The sequence below is a fragment of the Pseudophryne corroboree genome, chromosome 1 (assembly GCF_028390025.1).
Source record: "Pseudophryne corroboree isolate aPseCor3 chromosome 1, aPseCor3.hap2, whole genome shotgun sequence".
In the NCBI taxonomy this organism is placed as follows: Eukaryota; Metazoa; Chordata; class Amphibia; order Anura; family Myobatrachidae; genus Pseudophryne; species Pseudophryne corroboree.
This window is the reverse complement of record NC_086444.1, coordinates 906,513,973-906,529,126: the sequence shown is the minus strand read 5'-3', so window position 1 is coordinate 906,529,126 and position 15,154 is coordinate 906,513,973. Positions and strand designations below refer to the sequence as shown.

The following is a 15,154-nucleotide window of genomic DNA, read 5'->3' as shown; positions in this document are numbered from 1 at the left end:
ATATATATATATATATACACACACATACATATATACATATACACACACATATATATACATACATGCACAGGTAAATATAGATAAACATACACGTGAAAATATAAAGAAAATGAACATAATGTACATAATTCTGCAAATGGCAGTTACACATTATACTGTAATACAAGCACTATCTCAGACAAAAAAACAATTACTCCCTCTAATTTAACAAGATATTACTTTTAAAGCCAGGGGTGTCTCTGGGACAGTTTTACAAGTAATTGAGTACACTCCCAGGATGAAAACAATGTGTCATTAAGCACTACAGAGGAACCAGTTGCCTAAATAGCAGTGTAGGAGGCCATTATTAGGCTGAACATAATAAGAATTTACTTACCTATAATTCTATTTCTCATAGTCCGTAGTGGATGCTGGGGACTCCGTAAGGACCATGGGGAATAGCGGCTCCGCAGGAGACTGGGCACATCTAAAGAAAGCTTTAGGACTATCTGGTGTGCACTGGCTCCTCCCCCTATGACCCTCCTCCAAGCCTCAGTTAGGATACTGTGCCCGGACGAGCGTACACAATAAGGAAGGATTTTGAATCCCGGGTAAGACTCATACCAGCCACACCAATCACACCGTATAACCTGTGATCTGAACCCAGTTAACAGTATGATAACAGAGGAGCCTCTGAAAGATGGCTCACAACAATAATAACCCGATTTTTGTAACAATAACTATGTACAAGTATTGCAGACAATCCGCACTTGGGATGGGCGCCCAGTATCCACTACGGACTATGAGAAATAGAATTATCGGTAAGTAAATTCTTATTTTCTCTAACGTCCTAAGTGGATGCTGGGGACTCCGTAAGGACCATGGGGATTATACCAAAGCTCCCAAACGGGCGGGAGAGTGCGGATGACTCTGCAGCACCAAATGAGAGAACTCCAGGTCCTCCTCAGCCAGGATATCAATTTTGTAGAATTTTACAAACGTATTTGCTCCTGACCAAGTAGCTGCTCGGCAAAGTTGTAAAGCCGAGACCCCTCGGGCAGCTGCCCAAGATGAGCCCACCTTCCTTGTGGAGTGGGCATTTACAGATTTTTGGCTGTGGCAGGCCTGCCACAGAATGTGCAAGCTGAATTGTACTACAAATCCAACGAGCAATAGTCTGCTTAGAAGCAGGAGCACCCAGCTTGTTGGGTGCATACAGGATAAACAGCGAGTCAGATTTCCTGACTCCAGCCGTCCTGGAAACATATATTTTCAGGGCACTGACAACGTCTAGCAACTTGGAGGCCTCCAAGTCCCTAGTAGCCGCAGGCACCACCAATAGGTTGGTTCAGGTGAAACGCTGAAACCACCTTGGGAAGAAACTGAGGACGAGTCCTCAATTCCGCCCTGTCCGAATGGAAAATCAGATAAGGGCTTTTTCAGGATAAAGCCGCCCATTCTGACACGCGCCTGGCCCAGGCCAGGGCCAACAGCATGACCACTTTTCATGTGAGATATTTTAACTCCACAGATTTAAGTGGTTCAAACCAATGTGACTTTTGGAACCCAAAACTACATTGAGATCCCAAAGTGCCACTGGAGGCACAAAAGGAGGCTGTATATGCAGTACCCCTTTTACAAACGTCTGAACTTCAGGGACTGAAGCTAGTTCTTTTTGGAAGAAAATTGACAGGGCCGAAATTTGAACCTTAATGGACCCCAATTTCAGGCCCATAGACACTCCTGTTTGCAGGAAATGTAGGAATCGACCCAGTTGAATTTCCTCCGTCGGGCCTTACTGGCCTCGCACCACGCAACTTATTTTCGCCAATTGCGGTGATAATGTTTTTGCTGTTACATCCTTCCTGGCTTTGATCAGGATAGGGATGACTTCATCTGGAATGCCTTTTTTTCCTTCAGGATCCGGCGTTCAACCGCCATGCCGTCAAACGCAGCCGCGGTAAGTCTTGGAACAGACAGGGTCCTTGCTGGAGCAGGTCCCTTCTTAGAGGTAGAGGCCACGGATCTTCCGTGAGCATCTCTTTAAGTTCCGGTTACCAAGTTCTTCTTGGCCAATCCGGAACCACGAATATAGAGCTTACTCCTCTCCATCTTATCAATCTCAGTACCTTGGGTATGAGAGGCAGAGGAGGGAACACATACCCTGACTGGTACACCCACGGTGTTACCAGAGCGTCTACAGCTTATTGCCTGAGGGTCCCTGGACCTGGCGCAATACCTGTCGAGTTTTTAATCATGTGGAAGACTTCTGGGTGAAGTCCCCACTCTCCCGGGTGGAGGTCGTGCTGAGGAAGTCTGCTTCCCAGTTGTCCACTCCCGGAATGAATACTGCTGACAGTGCTATCACATGATTTTCCGCCCAGCGAAGAATCCTTGCAGCTTCTGCCATTGCCCTCCTGCTTCTTGTGCCACCCTGTCTGTTTACGTGGGTGACTGCCGTGATGTTGTCCGACTGGATCAACACCGGCTGACCTTGAAGCAGAGGTCTTGCTAAGCTTAGAGCATTGTAAATGTCCCTTAGCTTCAGGATATTTATGTGAAGTGATGTCTCCAGGCTTGACCATAAGCCCTGGATATTCCTTCCCTGTGTGACTGCTCCCCAGCCTCGCAGGCTGGCATCCGTGGACACCAGGACCCAGTCCTGAATGCCTAATCTGCGGCCCTCTAGAAGATGAGCACTCTGCAACCACCACAGGAGGGACACCCTTGTCCTTGGTGACAGGGTTATCCGCTGATGCATCTGAAGATGCGACCCGGACCATTTGTCCAGCAGGTCCCACTGGTGCGTGGAATCTGTCGAATGGGATTGCTTCGTAGGAAGCCACCATTTTACCCAGAACCCTTGTGCATTGATGCACTGAGACTTGGCTCGGTTTTAGGAGGTTCCTGACTAGCTCGGATAACTCCCTGGCTTTCTCCTCCGGGAGAAACACCTTTTTCTGGACTGTGTCCAGGATCATCCCTAGGAACAGAAGACACGTCGTCGGAACCAGGTGCGATTTTGGAATATTGAGAATCCAATCGTGCTGCCGCAACACTACCTGAGATAGTGCTACACCGACCTCCAACTGTTCCCTGGATCTTACCCTTATCAGGGAATTGTCCAAGTAAGGGATAACTAAAATTCACTTCCTTCGAAGGAATATCATCATTTCGGCCATTACCTTGGTAAAGACCCGGGGTGCCGTGGACCATCCATACGGCAGCGTCTGAACGGATAGTGACAGTTCTGTACCATAAACCTGAGGTACCCTTGGTGAGAAGGGTAAATTTTGACATGAAGGTAAGCATCCTTGATGTCCCGAGACATCATGTAGTCCCCTTCTTCCAGGTTCGCAATCACTGCTCTGAGTGACTCAATCTTGAATTTGAACCTCTGTATGTAAGTGTTCAAAGATTTTAGATTTAGAATCGGTCTCACCGAGCCGTCCGGCTTCGGTACCACAACAGTGTGGAATAATACCCCGTTCCCTGTTGCAGGAGGGGTATCTTGATTATCACCTGCTGGGAATACAGCTTGTGAATGGCTTCCAAAACTGTCTCCCTGTCAGAAGGAGACATCGGTAAAGCCGACTTTAGGAAACGGCGAGGGGGAGACGTCTCGAATTCTAATTTGTACCCCTGAGATATCACCTCACCTGAAGGATCCAGGGGTCTACTTGCGAGTGAGCCCACTGCGCGCTGAAATTCATTGAGACGGGCCCCCCACCGTGCCTGATTCTGCTTGTAAAGCCCCAGCGTATACTGAGGGCTTGGCAGAGGCGGGAGAGGGTTTCTGTTCCTGGGAACTGGCTGATTTCTGCAGCCTTTTTCCTCTCCCTCTGTCACGGGGCAGAAATGAGGAACCTTTTGCCCGCTTGTCCACGAAAAGACTGCGCCTGATAATACGGCGTCTTCTCATGTTGAGAGGCGACCTGGGGTACAAACGTGGAATTCCCAGCTGTTGCCACCAGGTCTGAAAGACCGACCCCAAATAACTCCTCCCTTAATAAAGCAATACTTCCAAATGCCGTTTGGAATACGCATCACCTGACCACTGACGTGTCCATAACCCTCTACTGGTAGAAATGGACAACGCGCTTAGACTTGATGCCAGTCGGCAAATATTCCGCTGTGCATCACGCATATATAGAAATGCATCTTTTAAATGCTCTATAGGCAAAAATATACTGTCCCTATCTAGGGTATCAATATTTTCAGTCAGGGAATCCAGCACTGCACATCCAGGCTGAGGCGATTGCTGGTCGCAGTATAACACCAGTATGTGTGTAAATACCTTTTAGGATACCCTCCTGCTTTCTATCAGCAGGATCCTTAAGGGCGGCCATCTCAGGCGTAGGTAGAGCCCTTACAAGCGTATGAGCGCTTTATCCCCTCTAGGGGGTGTTTCCCAACGCACCCTAACCTCTGGCGGGAAAGGATATAATGCCAATAACATTTTAGAAATTATCCGTTGTTATCGGGGGAAACCCACGCATCATCACACACCTCATTTAATTTCTCAGATTTAGGAAAACCACAGGTAGTTTTTCCTCACCGAACATAATACCCCTTTTTTTGGTGGTACTCGTATTATCAGAAATGTGTAAAACATTTTTCATTGCCTCAATCATGTAACGTGTGGCCCTACTGGAAGTCACATTCGTCTCTTCACCGTCGACACTGGAGTCAGTATCCGTGTCGGCGTCTATATCTGCCATCTGAGGTAACGGGCGCTTTAGAGCCCCTGACGGCCTATGAGACGTCTGGACAGGCACAAGCTGAGTAGCCGGCTGTCTCATGTCAACCACTGTCTTTTATACAGAGCTGACACTGTCACGTAATTCCTTCCAACAGTTCATCCACTCAGGTGTCGACCCCCTAGGGGGTGACATCACTATTACAGGCAATCTGCTCCGTCTCCACATCATTTTTCTCCTCATACATGTCGACACAAAAGCACCGACATACAGCACACACACAGGGAATGCTCTGATAGAGGACAGGACCCCACTAGCCCTTTGGGGAGACAGAGGGAGAGTTTGCCAGCACACACCAGAGCTCTATATATATACAGGGATAACCTTATATAAGTGTTTTTCCCCTTATAGCTGCTGTATAGTTAATACTGCGCCTAATTAGTGCCCCCCTCTCTTTTTTTAACCCTTTCTGTAGTGTAGTGACTGCAGGGGAGAGACAGGGAGCTTCCCTCCAACGGAGCTGTGAGGGAAAATGGCGCCAGTGTGCTGATGAGATAGGCTCCGCCCCTTTTTCGCGGACTTTTCTCCTGCTTTTTTATGGATCCTGGCAGGGGTTAAATGCATCCATATAGCCCAGGAGCTATATGTGATGCTTTTTTTTTGCCATCCAAGGTGTTTTTATTGCGTCTCAGGGCACCCCCCCCCCCAGCGCCCTGCACCCTCAGTGACCGAAGTATGAAGTGTGCTGAGAGCAATGGCGCACAGCTGCAGTGCTGTGCGCTACCTTATTGAAGACAGGAACGTCTTCTGCCGCCGATTTTTCCGGACCTCTTCGCTCTTCTGGCTCTGTAAGGGGGCCGGCGGCGCGGCTCTGGGACCCATCCATGGCTGGGCCTGTGATCGTCCCTCTGGAGCTAATGTCCAGTAGCCTAAGAAGCACAATCCACTCTGCACGCAGGTGAGTTCGCTTCTTCTCCCCTTAGTCCCTCGATGCAGTGAGCCTGTTGCCAGCAGGTCTCACTGAAAATAAAAAACCTAAACTAAAACTTTCACTAAGAAGCTCAGGAGAGCCCCTAGTGTGCACCCTTCTCGTTCGGGCACAGAGATCTAACTGAGGCTTGGAGGAGGGTCATAGGGGGAGGAGCCAGTGCACACCAGATAGTCCTAAAGCTTTCTTTAGATGTGCCCAGTCTCCTGCGGAGCAGCTATTCCCCATGGTCCTTACGGAGTCCCCAGCATCCACTTAGGACGTTAGAGAAATTCCGTTTACCAATCCATTAACAAATAGCGTCCTCAATGCCACATGGGTCATAAAGTGCCTCAGCCTAGGAAATGGCTGCTTGTAGTGTGTGTACAAAGTCACTTTATTAAAGTTATTTTTCCATAGTAGCAGGTTTTATCCTGACATTTTTTTTTTCTTTTTTAGACATTTAAATATTTGGATAAAAAGCCTTTTAGAAACTTATGCCCACAGAGAAAATAATATTCCCAAACAGCTCTAGCAGAAGATGAAGACATGCTGAGACTTGTGTCTGGTTCAGTGATCTCATAGCACAACTCCCAATGTACCCAAGGGTACGTGAAGCACAGCAAAGCCTGCGCGTTATCCAATTACTATACGACAGTTGGCTTTACTTACAAAGCTCTCTGGGACTTACAGTAGAGCAGTAAAGGCCAACGTCATGCACACATATCAAAGGCCTCATATTTCTTAGCAGTTGTAACCTAATAATTCATCACGTCTTCCAAAATACTGCACCCTGCACAAACACTTACAGCAAATTCCACTTTCTAGTACACAGTATACTAGGATGCAGTGGCGGAACTGTGGGAGGCAGTGGAGTCGGCTGCCGCCGGGCTCCTGACCTCCAGGGGGCACATCTCCTCCATTATCTTCTGCAGCCTAAATCGTTCGCTGCGGAGGAGCTGTGCCAGTGACACGGAAGCTGGTTCCTCGAGCTGACTCTGGCTGCAGCTAGGGGGAGCTCCAGACAGAGCGCATCTCCTCCCTCAGTGAAGCTCTCTGTTCATCTCTGTTCCTCCAATGGGCTAGCAGCAGGTAGGCACTGGCAGCACTTGCCTCAAGCTGCACTAGGAGGTGTTAGTAGTGGGAGGGGGAATGCTGGGGGGTATTTAATAAATGTTGGCAGCTCTGTTTGTGTGTGTATGTTTTTAAGTGATGTGTGTGTGTGTGTGTGTGTGTGTGTGTGTGTGTGTGTGTGTGTGTGTGTGTGTGTGTGCATGTTTTTAAGTGGTGTGTGTGTGTGTGTGTGTGTGTGTGTGTGTGTTTAAGTGTAGGAGGCTTTTGTAAGTGAGGGGCATGTGTGTAAGTGAGGTGTGTGTGTGTGTTTAAGTGAAGGAAGCTTGTGAGAGGTGTGTGTGTGTGTGAGAGGCATGTGTGTGAGTCGTGTCTGTGTTTAAATGAAAGGTGTGTGTGTGTGTGTGTGTGTGTGTGTGTGTGTGTGTGTGTGTGTGTAAGGCATTTGTGTGTTTTTAAGTGAAGGAAGCGTGTATGTGTCTGAGAAAGAGGCGTGTGTGAGAGGCGCGCGTTTGTGTTTAAGTGAAATATGCGTCTGTGTTTTTTTAAGTGAAAGAAGTGTGTGTTTTTAATTGAAATAGGCGTTTATGTGTTTTTAAGTGAAAGAGGCGTTTGTGTGAGAGAGAGGCGTGTGTGGTTTTATATAAATATATATATATATATATATATATATATATATATATATATATATATATATATATATATAATAAGAATTTACTTACCGATAATTCTATTTCTCGGAGTCCGTAGTGGATGCTGGGGTTCCTGAAAGGACCATGGGGAATAGCGGCTCCGCAGGAGACAGGGCACAAAAAAGTAAAGCTTTACTAGGTCAGGTGGTGTGCACTGGCTCCTCCCCCTATGACCCTCCTCCAGACTCCAGTTAGGTACTGTGCCCGGACGAGCATACACAATAAGGGAGGCATTTTGAATCCCGGGTAAGACTCATACCAGCCACACCAATCACACCGTACAACTTGTGATCTAAACCCAGTTAACAGTATGACAACAGAAAGGGCCTCTTAAAGATGGCTCCTTAACAATAACCCGAATTAGTTAACAATAACTATGTACAAGTATTGCAGATAATCCGCACTTGGGATGGGCGCCCAGCATCCACTACGGACTCCGAGAAATAGAATTATCGGTAAGTAAATTCTTATTTTCTCTATCGTCCTAAGTGGATGCTGGGGTTCCTGAAAGGACCATGGGGATTATACCAAAGCTCCCAAACGGGCGGGAGAGTGCGGATGACTCTGCAGCACCGAATGAGAGAACTCCAGGTCCTCCTTTGCCAGGGTATCAAATTTGTAAAATTTTACAAACGTGTTCTCCCCCGACCACGTAGCTGCTCGGCAGAGTTGTAATGCCGAGACCCCTCGGGCAGCCGCCCAAGATGAGCCCACCTTCCTTGTGGAGTGGGCTTTTACAGTTTTAGGCTGTGGCAGGCCTGCCACAGAATGTGCAAGTTGAATTGTGTTACAAATCCAACGAGCAATCGACTGCTTAGAAGCAGGTGCGCCCAACTTGTTGGGTGCATACAATATAAACAGCGAGTCAGATTTTCTGACTCCAGCCGTCCTTGCAATGTATATTTTTAAGGCTCTGACAACGTCCAACAACTTGGAGTCCTCCAAGTCGCTAGTGGCCGCAGGCACCACAATAGGTTGGTTCAGATGAAATGTTGATACCACTTTAAGGAGAAAATGCGGACGAGTCCGCAGTTCTGCCCTATCCGAATGGAAGATTAGATAAGGACTTTTATAAGATAAAGCCGCCAATTCAGATACTCTCCTGGCAGAGGCCAGGGCTAGTAACATAGTCACTTTCAATGTGAGATATTTCAAATCCACCTTTTTCAATGGTTCAAACCAATGGGATTTGAGGAAATCTAAAACTACATTTAGATCCCACGGTGCCACCGGAGGCACCACAGGAGGCTGTATATGCAGTACTCCCTTGACAAAAGTCTGGACCTCAGGGACAGAGGCCAATTCTTTTTGGAAGAATATTGACAGGGCCGAAATTTGAACCTTAATGGATCCCAATTTGAGACCCATAGATAATCCTGATTGCAGGAAATGTAGGAAACGACCCAGTTGGAATTCCTCCGTCGGAACCCTCCGATCCTCGCACCACGCTACATATTTTCGCCAAATGCGGTGATAATGTTTCACGGTGACTTCCTTCCGTGCCTTAATCAAGGTAGGAATGACTTCTTCTGGAATGCCTTTCCCTTTTAGGATCTGGCGTTCAACCGCCATGCCGTCAAACGCAGCCGCGGTAAGTCTTGAAAAAGACAGGGACCCTGCTGTAGCAGGTCCCTTCTCAGAGGTAGAGGCCACGGTTCGTCCGTGAGCATCTCTTGAAGTTCCGGATACCAAGTCCTTCTCGGCCAATCCGGAACCACTAGTATTGTTCTTACTCTTCTTTGCCGTATGATCTTCAATACCTTTGGTATGAGCGGCAGAGGAGGAAACACATACACTGACTGGTACACCCAAGGAGTTACCAGTGCGTCCACAGCTATTGCCTGTGGATCTCTTGACCTGGCGCAATATTTGTCCAGTTTCTTGTTGAGGCGAGACGCCATCATGTCTACAATTGGTCTTTCCCAACGGTCTATTAACATGTTGAAGACTTCTGGATGTAGACCCCACTCTCCCGGATGAAGATCGTGTCTGCTGAGGAAGTCTGCTTCCCAGTTGTCCACGCCCGGGATGAACACTGCTGACAGTGCTATCACGTGATTCTCCGCCCAGCGAAGAATCTTGGCAGTTTCTGCCATTGCACTCCTGCTTCTTGTGCCGCCCTGCCTGTTTACATGGGCGACCGCCGTGATGTTGTCCGACTGAATCAACACCGGCTTTCCTTGCAGGAGAAGTTCCGCCTGGCTTAGAGCATTGTAGATTGCTCTTAGTTCCAGAATGTTTATGTGAAGAGACTTTTCCAGACTCGTCCATACTCCCTGGAAGTTTCTTCCTTGTGTGACTGCTCCCCAGCCTCTCAGGCTGGCGTCCGTGGTCACCAGGATCCAATCCTGAATGCCGAATCTGCGGCCTTCTAATAGGTGAGCCTTCTGCAACCACCACAGAAGTGACACCCTTGTCTTTGGTGACAGGGTTATTCGCAGGTGCATCTGCAGATGCGACCCTGACCATTTGTCCAACAGATCCCTTTGGAATATTCTTGCATGGAATCTGCCGAATGGAATTGCTTCGTAAGAAGCCACCATTTTTCCCAGGACTCTTGTGCATTGATGTACTGACACTTTTCCTGGTTTTAGGAGGTTCCTGACCAGATCGGATAACTCCTTGGCTTTTTCCTCTGGAAGGAAAACCTTTTTCTGAACCGTGTCCAGAATCATTCCTAGGAACAGCAGACGAGTTGTCGGGATTAAATGGGATTTTGGAATATTCAGAATCCACCCGTGTTGTCTTAGCACCTCTTGAGATAGTGCTAAAGCTGTCTCCAGCTGTTCTCTGGACCTTGCCCTTATTAGGAGATCGTCCAAGTATGGGATAACTAATACGCCTTTTCTTCGAAGAAGAATCATCATCTCGGCCATTACCTTGGTAAAGACCCGAGGCGCCGTGGACAATCCGAACGGCAGCGTCTGAAACTGATAGTGACAGTTTTGAACAATGAACCTGAGGTACCCCTGGTGTGCGGGGTAAATCGGAACGTGTAGATACGCATCCTTGATGTCCAAGGATACCATAAAGTCCCCTTCTTCCAGGTTCGCTATCACTGCTCTGAGTGACTCCATCTTGAACTTGAACTTTTTTATGTAGAGGTTCAAGGACTTCAGATTTAGAATAGGCCTTACCGAGCCATCCGGCTTCGGTACCACAAATAGAGTGGAATAATACCCCTTTCCTTGTTGTAATAGGGGTACTTTGACTATCACCTGCTGAGCGTACAGCTTGTGAATGGCTTCCAACACCCTCTCCCTTTCGGAAGAGACGGTTGGTAAGGCAGACTTCAGGAAACGATGAGGAGGATCCGTCTCTAATTCCAACCTGTACCCCTGAGATATTATCTGCAGGATCCAGGGGTCTACCTGCGAGTGAGCCCACTGCGCGCTGTAATTTTTGAGACGGCCCCCCACTGTCCCCGAGTCCGCTTGAGAGGCCCCAGCGTCATGCTGAGGTTTTTGCAGGAGCCGGGGAGGGCTTCTGTTCCTGGGAAGGAGCTGCCTGTTGGTGTCTCTTCCCTCTTCCTCTGCCTCGTGGCAGGTACGACAAGCCCTTTGCTCTCTTATTTTTGTAGGAGCGAAAAGGCTGCGGTTGAAAGGTCGGTGCCTTTCTCTGTTGGGGAGTGACTTGAGGTAAAAAAGTGGATTTCCCGGCAGTAGCCGTGGCCACCAAGTCTGATAGACCAACTCCAAATAACTCCTCCCCTTTATACGGCAAAACCTCCATGTGACGTTTTGAATCCGCATCGCCTGTCCACTGTCGTGTCCATAAGGCTCTTCTGGCTGAAATGGACATAGCACTCATCCGAGATGCCAGTGTGCAAATATCCCTCTGTGCATCACGCATATAGATAAATGCATCCTTTATTTGTTCTAACGACAGTAAAACATTGTCCCTATCTAGGGTATCAATATTTTCAATCAGGGATTCTGACCAAACTACTCCAGCACTGCACATCCAGGCAGTTGCTATAGCTGGTCGTAGTATAACACCTGCATGTGTGTATATATTCTTTTGAATAACTTCCATCTTTCTATCTGATGGATCCTTAAGTGCGGCCGTCTCAGGAGAGGGTAACGCCACTTGTTTGGATAAGCGTGTGAGCGCCTTGTCCACCTTAGGGGGTGTTTCCCAGCGCGCCCTAACCTCTGGCGGGAAAGGGTATAATGCCAATAACTTTTTTGAAATTATCAACTTTTTATCAGGAGCAACCCACGCTTCATCACACACGTCATTTAATTCTTCTGATTCAGGAAAAACTGTTTGTAGTTTTTTCACACCATACATAATACCCTGTTTTACGGTATCTGTAGTATCAGCTAAATGTAACGTCTCCTTCATTGCCAAAATCATATAACGTGTGGCCCTACTGGAAAATACGTTTGAATTTCTACCGTCGTCACTGGAATCAGTGCCCGTGTCTGGGTCTGTGTCGACCGACTGAGGCAAAGGGCGTTTTACAGCCCCTGACGGTGTTTGAGGCGCCTGGACAGGCATTAATTGATTGTCCGGCCGCCTCATGTCCTCAACTGACTGTTTAAGGGAAGATAAACCATCACGTAATTCCACAAATAAAGGCATCCATTCTGGTGTCGACCCCCTGGGGGGTGACATCTGCATATTTGGCAATTGCTCCGCCTCCACACCAATATCGTCCTCATACATGTCGACACCACGTACCGACACACACCGCAAACTCACAGGGAATGCTCTAATGAAGACAGGACCCACTAGCCCTTTTGGGGAGACAGAGGGAGAGTCTGCCAGCACACACCACAAAGCGCTATATATACAAGGGATATCCTTATATTAAGTGCTCCCTTATAGCTGCTTTAATATATATATATATATATAGCCATTAATGTGCCCCCCCTCTCTGTTTTACCCTGTTTCTGTAGTGCAGTGCAGGGGAGAGACCTGGGAGCCGTTCTGACCAGCGGAGCTGTGACAGAAAATGGCGCCGTGTGCTGAGGAGATAGGCCCCGCCCCTTTTTCGGCGGGTTCTTCTCCCGCTATTTTTCCAGTCAGGCAGGGGTTAAATATCTCCATATAGCCCCTATGGGCTATATGTGAGGTATTTTTAGCCTTGTATAAGGTTTATATTTGCCTCTCAGAGCGCCCCCCCCCAGCGCTCTGCACCCTCAGTGACTGCCCAGTGAAGTGTGCTGAGAGGAAAATGGCGCACAGCTGCAGTGCTGTGCGCTACCTTATGAAGACTGAGGAGTCTTCAGCCGCCGGTTTCCGGACCTCTTCACGCTTCAGCATCTGCAAGGGGGTCGGCGGCGCGGCTCCGGGACCGGACTCCACGGCTGGGCCTGTGTTCGATCCCTCTGGAGCTAATGGTGTCCAGTAGCCAAGCAGCAAATCCACTCTGCATGCAGGTGAGTTTACTACTTTCCCCCTAAGTCCCACGTTGCAGTGATCCTGTTGCCAGCAGGACTCACTGTAAAGAAAAAAACCTAAACTAAACTTTCTCTAAGCAGCTCTTTAGGAGAGCCACCTAGATTGCACCCTTCTCGTTCGGGCACAAAATCTAACTGGAGTCTGGAGGAGGGTCATAGGGGGAGGAGCCAGTGCACACCACCTGACCTAGTAAAGCTTTACTTTTTTGTGCCCTGTCTCCTGCGGAGCCGCTATTCCCCATGGTCCTTTCAGGAACCCCAGCATCCACTTAGGACGATAGAGAAATATATATATATATACATATACACACACACACACACATACAAGAAATCCGGCACTCTGAGATATAGAATGACTTCTACCTGGGTGCCTTTACTGTGATTGCATAGATCCAGTACAGTCAGCTGCATGAGCTGGCTGACAGCACGGCACTCCAGGATTTAATTCATAGCTTTTTTTATAGAAAATGAATAAATGGTACAAGCATAATATATTTGTTATGTAGCTCACAGTCTTTGTGGAATCCTCATTAATGCCAACGTTTCCGGGCCTCTGCGGACCTAGTCATCAGGGCTGAGGAGAGAGAGCTAGTCCATTGTTGAGGATTCCACAAAGACTGTGAGCTACATAACAAATATATTATGCTTGTACCATTTATTAATTTTCTATAAAAAAGCTATGAATTAAATCCTGGAGTGCCGTGCTCCCACACCACTGCGCCAAAGCATCTCCATTGGGACCCGCTGGTGGGTGAGGGAGTACTGTGGTTGTGCTATAAAGGTATGCTGATGTCTATTTTATAGTGATGACTGACTTGGAGTGCCGTCCACTTTGCTTGTGTATCTATATTACTATTGGGAAAACCACCTGAGCACGCTGCTACTGTTTACCCTGCATGCCAGATAGCTACGTATGGTATGTGTGTGTATATATGTAGGGGGGCACCAACATTTATCATGCCTACGGGCGACTGGGGTGAACTTACGCCACTACTAGGATGGGTAATATTAGCACTCACCTTGTTTTTGGTAAAAAGCAGATCAATTGTAGCATTTGCAATGATGTTCATTCTTAATTCAAATGCCTGGATCTGCCGAGGTTTCCCAGGCTGCGGGATATCTGAAACTTTCAAAACCTGATAATCTGGCGGGAAGAAAAATTTCCACAAGCATTCCCTGTCAGGATAAAGGAAAAGAATTACGCAAACATATTCCTTCACCAAGTTACAGGAACAATAGATATGGTCATATTCACATTACAACAAATATTGGAACATTAGAGTGTGATGTTAGTTTGTATACTACCAGAAAGGAAGTAGAAGCCTGGACTTTTAGGGCAATATGCAAGGTGTAATGGTTAGCATTACTGCCTCACAGCACTGAGGTTATGGGTTCGATCCCAATCATGGCCCTAACTGCATTGAGTTTATATATTCTCCACATACTTGCGTTGGTTTCCTCCAGGTTCTCCAGCTTCCTCCCACAAATCAAAAATATACTGGTAGGTTAACTGGCTCCCAACAAAAATAACCTGTGTGTAAGCGTGTGCATGTACATGTGTTTAGGGCAGACTAGATGGGCCAAGTGGTTCTTATCTGCCGTCAAATTCTGTGTTTTTATCACTTGAGAACAGGAGTAAGGGATAGATGGTGTCTGTCTTTGCTTTACAATGTATCAATGACACAAGGGAAACGGGACAACACCAACACAAGCAAAATAAGATTTTACTTACCGGTAAATCTATTTCTCGTAGTCCGTAGAGGATGCTGGGACTCTGTAAGGACCATGGGGAATAGACGGGCTCCGCAGGAGATAGGGCACTTTAAGAAAGCTTTGGACTCTGGGTGTGCACTGGCTCCTCCCTCTATGCACCTCCTCCAGACCTCAGTTAGGGAAACTGTGCCCAGAGGAGATGGACAGTACGAGGAAGGATTTTTGTAAATCTAAGGGCAAGATTCATACCAGCCACACCAATCACACCGTATAACTTGTGATAAACTTACCCAGTTAACAGTATGAACAACAACATAGCCACGGTTCCACCGAAAAACTATAACATAACCCTTATGTAAGCAATAACTATATACAAGTCTTGCAGTAGAAGTCCGCACTTGGGACGGGCGCCCAGCATCCTCTACGTACTACGAGAAATAGATTTACCGGTAAGTAAAATCTTATTTTCTCTAACGTCCTTGAGGATGCTGGGACTCCGTAAGGACCATGGGGATTATACCAAAGCTCCCAAACGGGTGTGAGAGTGCGGATGACTCTGCAGCACCGTTTGAGCAAACAGGAGGTCCTCCTCAGCCAGGGTATCAAACTTATAGAACTTTGCAA

General features: G+C 47.5%; 1 protein-coding gene across 12 annotated transcripts in view; it reads right to left on the bottom strand.

Annotated features, from left to right (window-relative positions):
* BLTP1 (bridge-like lipid transfer protein family member 1) overlaps positions 1–15,154 on the bottom strand; it is a 705,550-nt gene that overhangs the window by 541,445 nt on the left and 148,951 nt on the right. For all 12 annotated transcript variants that reach the window (XM_063920260.1, XM_063920265.1, XM_063920266.1 and 9 more), the window contains exon 11: positions 13,837–13,993. In XM_063920260.1, the coding sequence (XP_063776330.1) occupies positions 13,837–13,993 (157 nt within the window). The remainder of the gene's footprint in view (positions 1–13,836; positions 13,994–15,154) is intronic.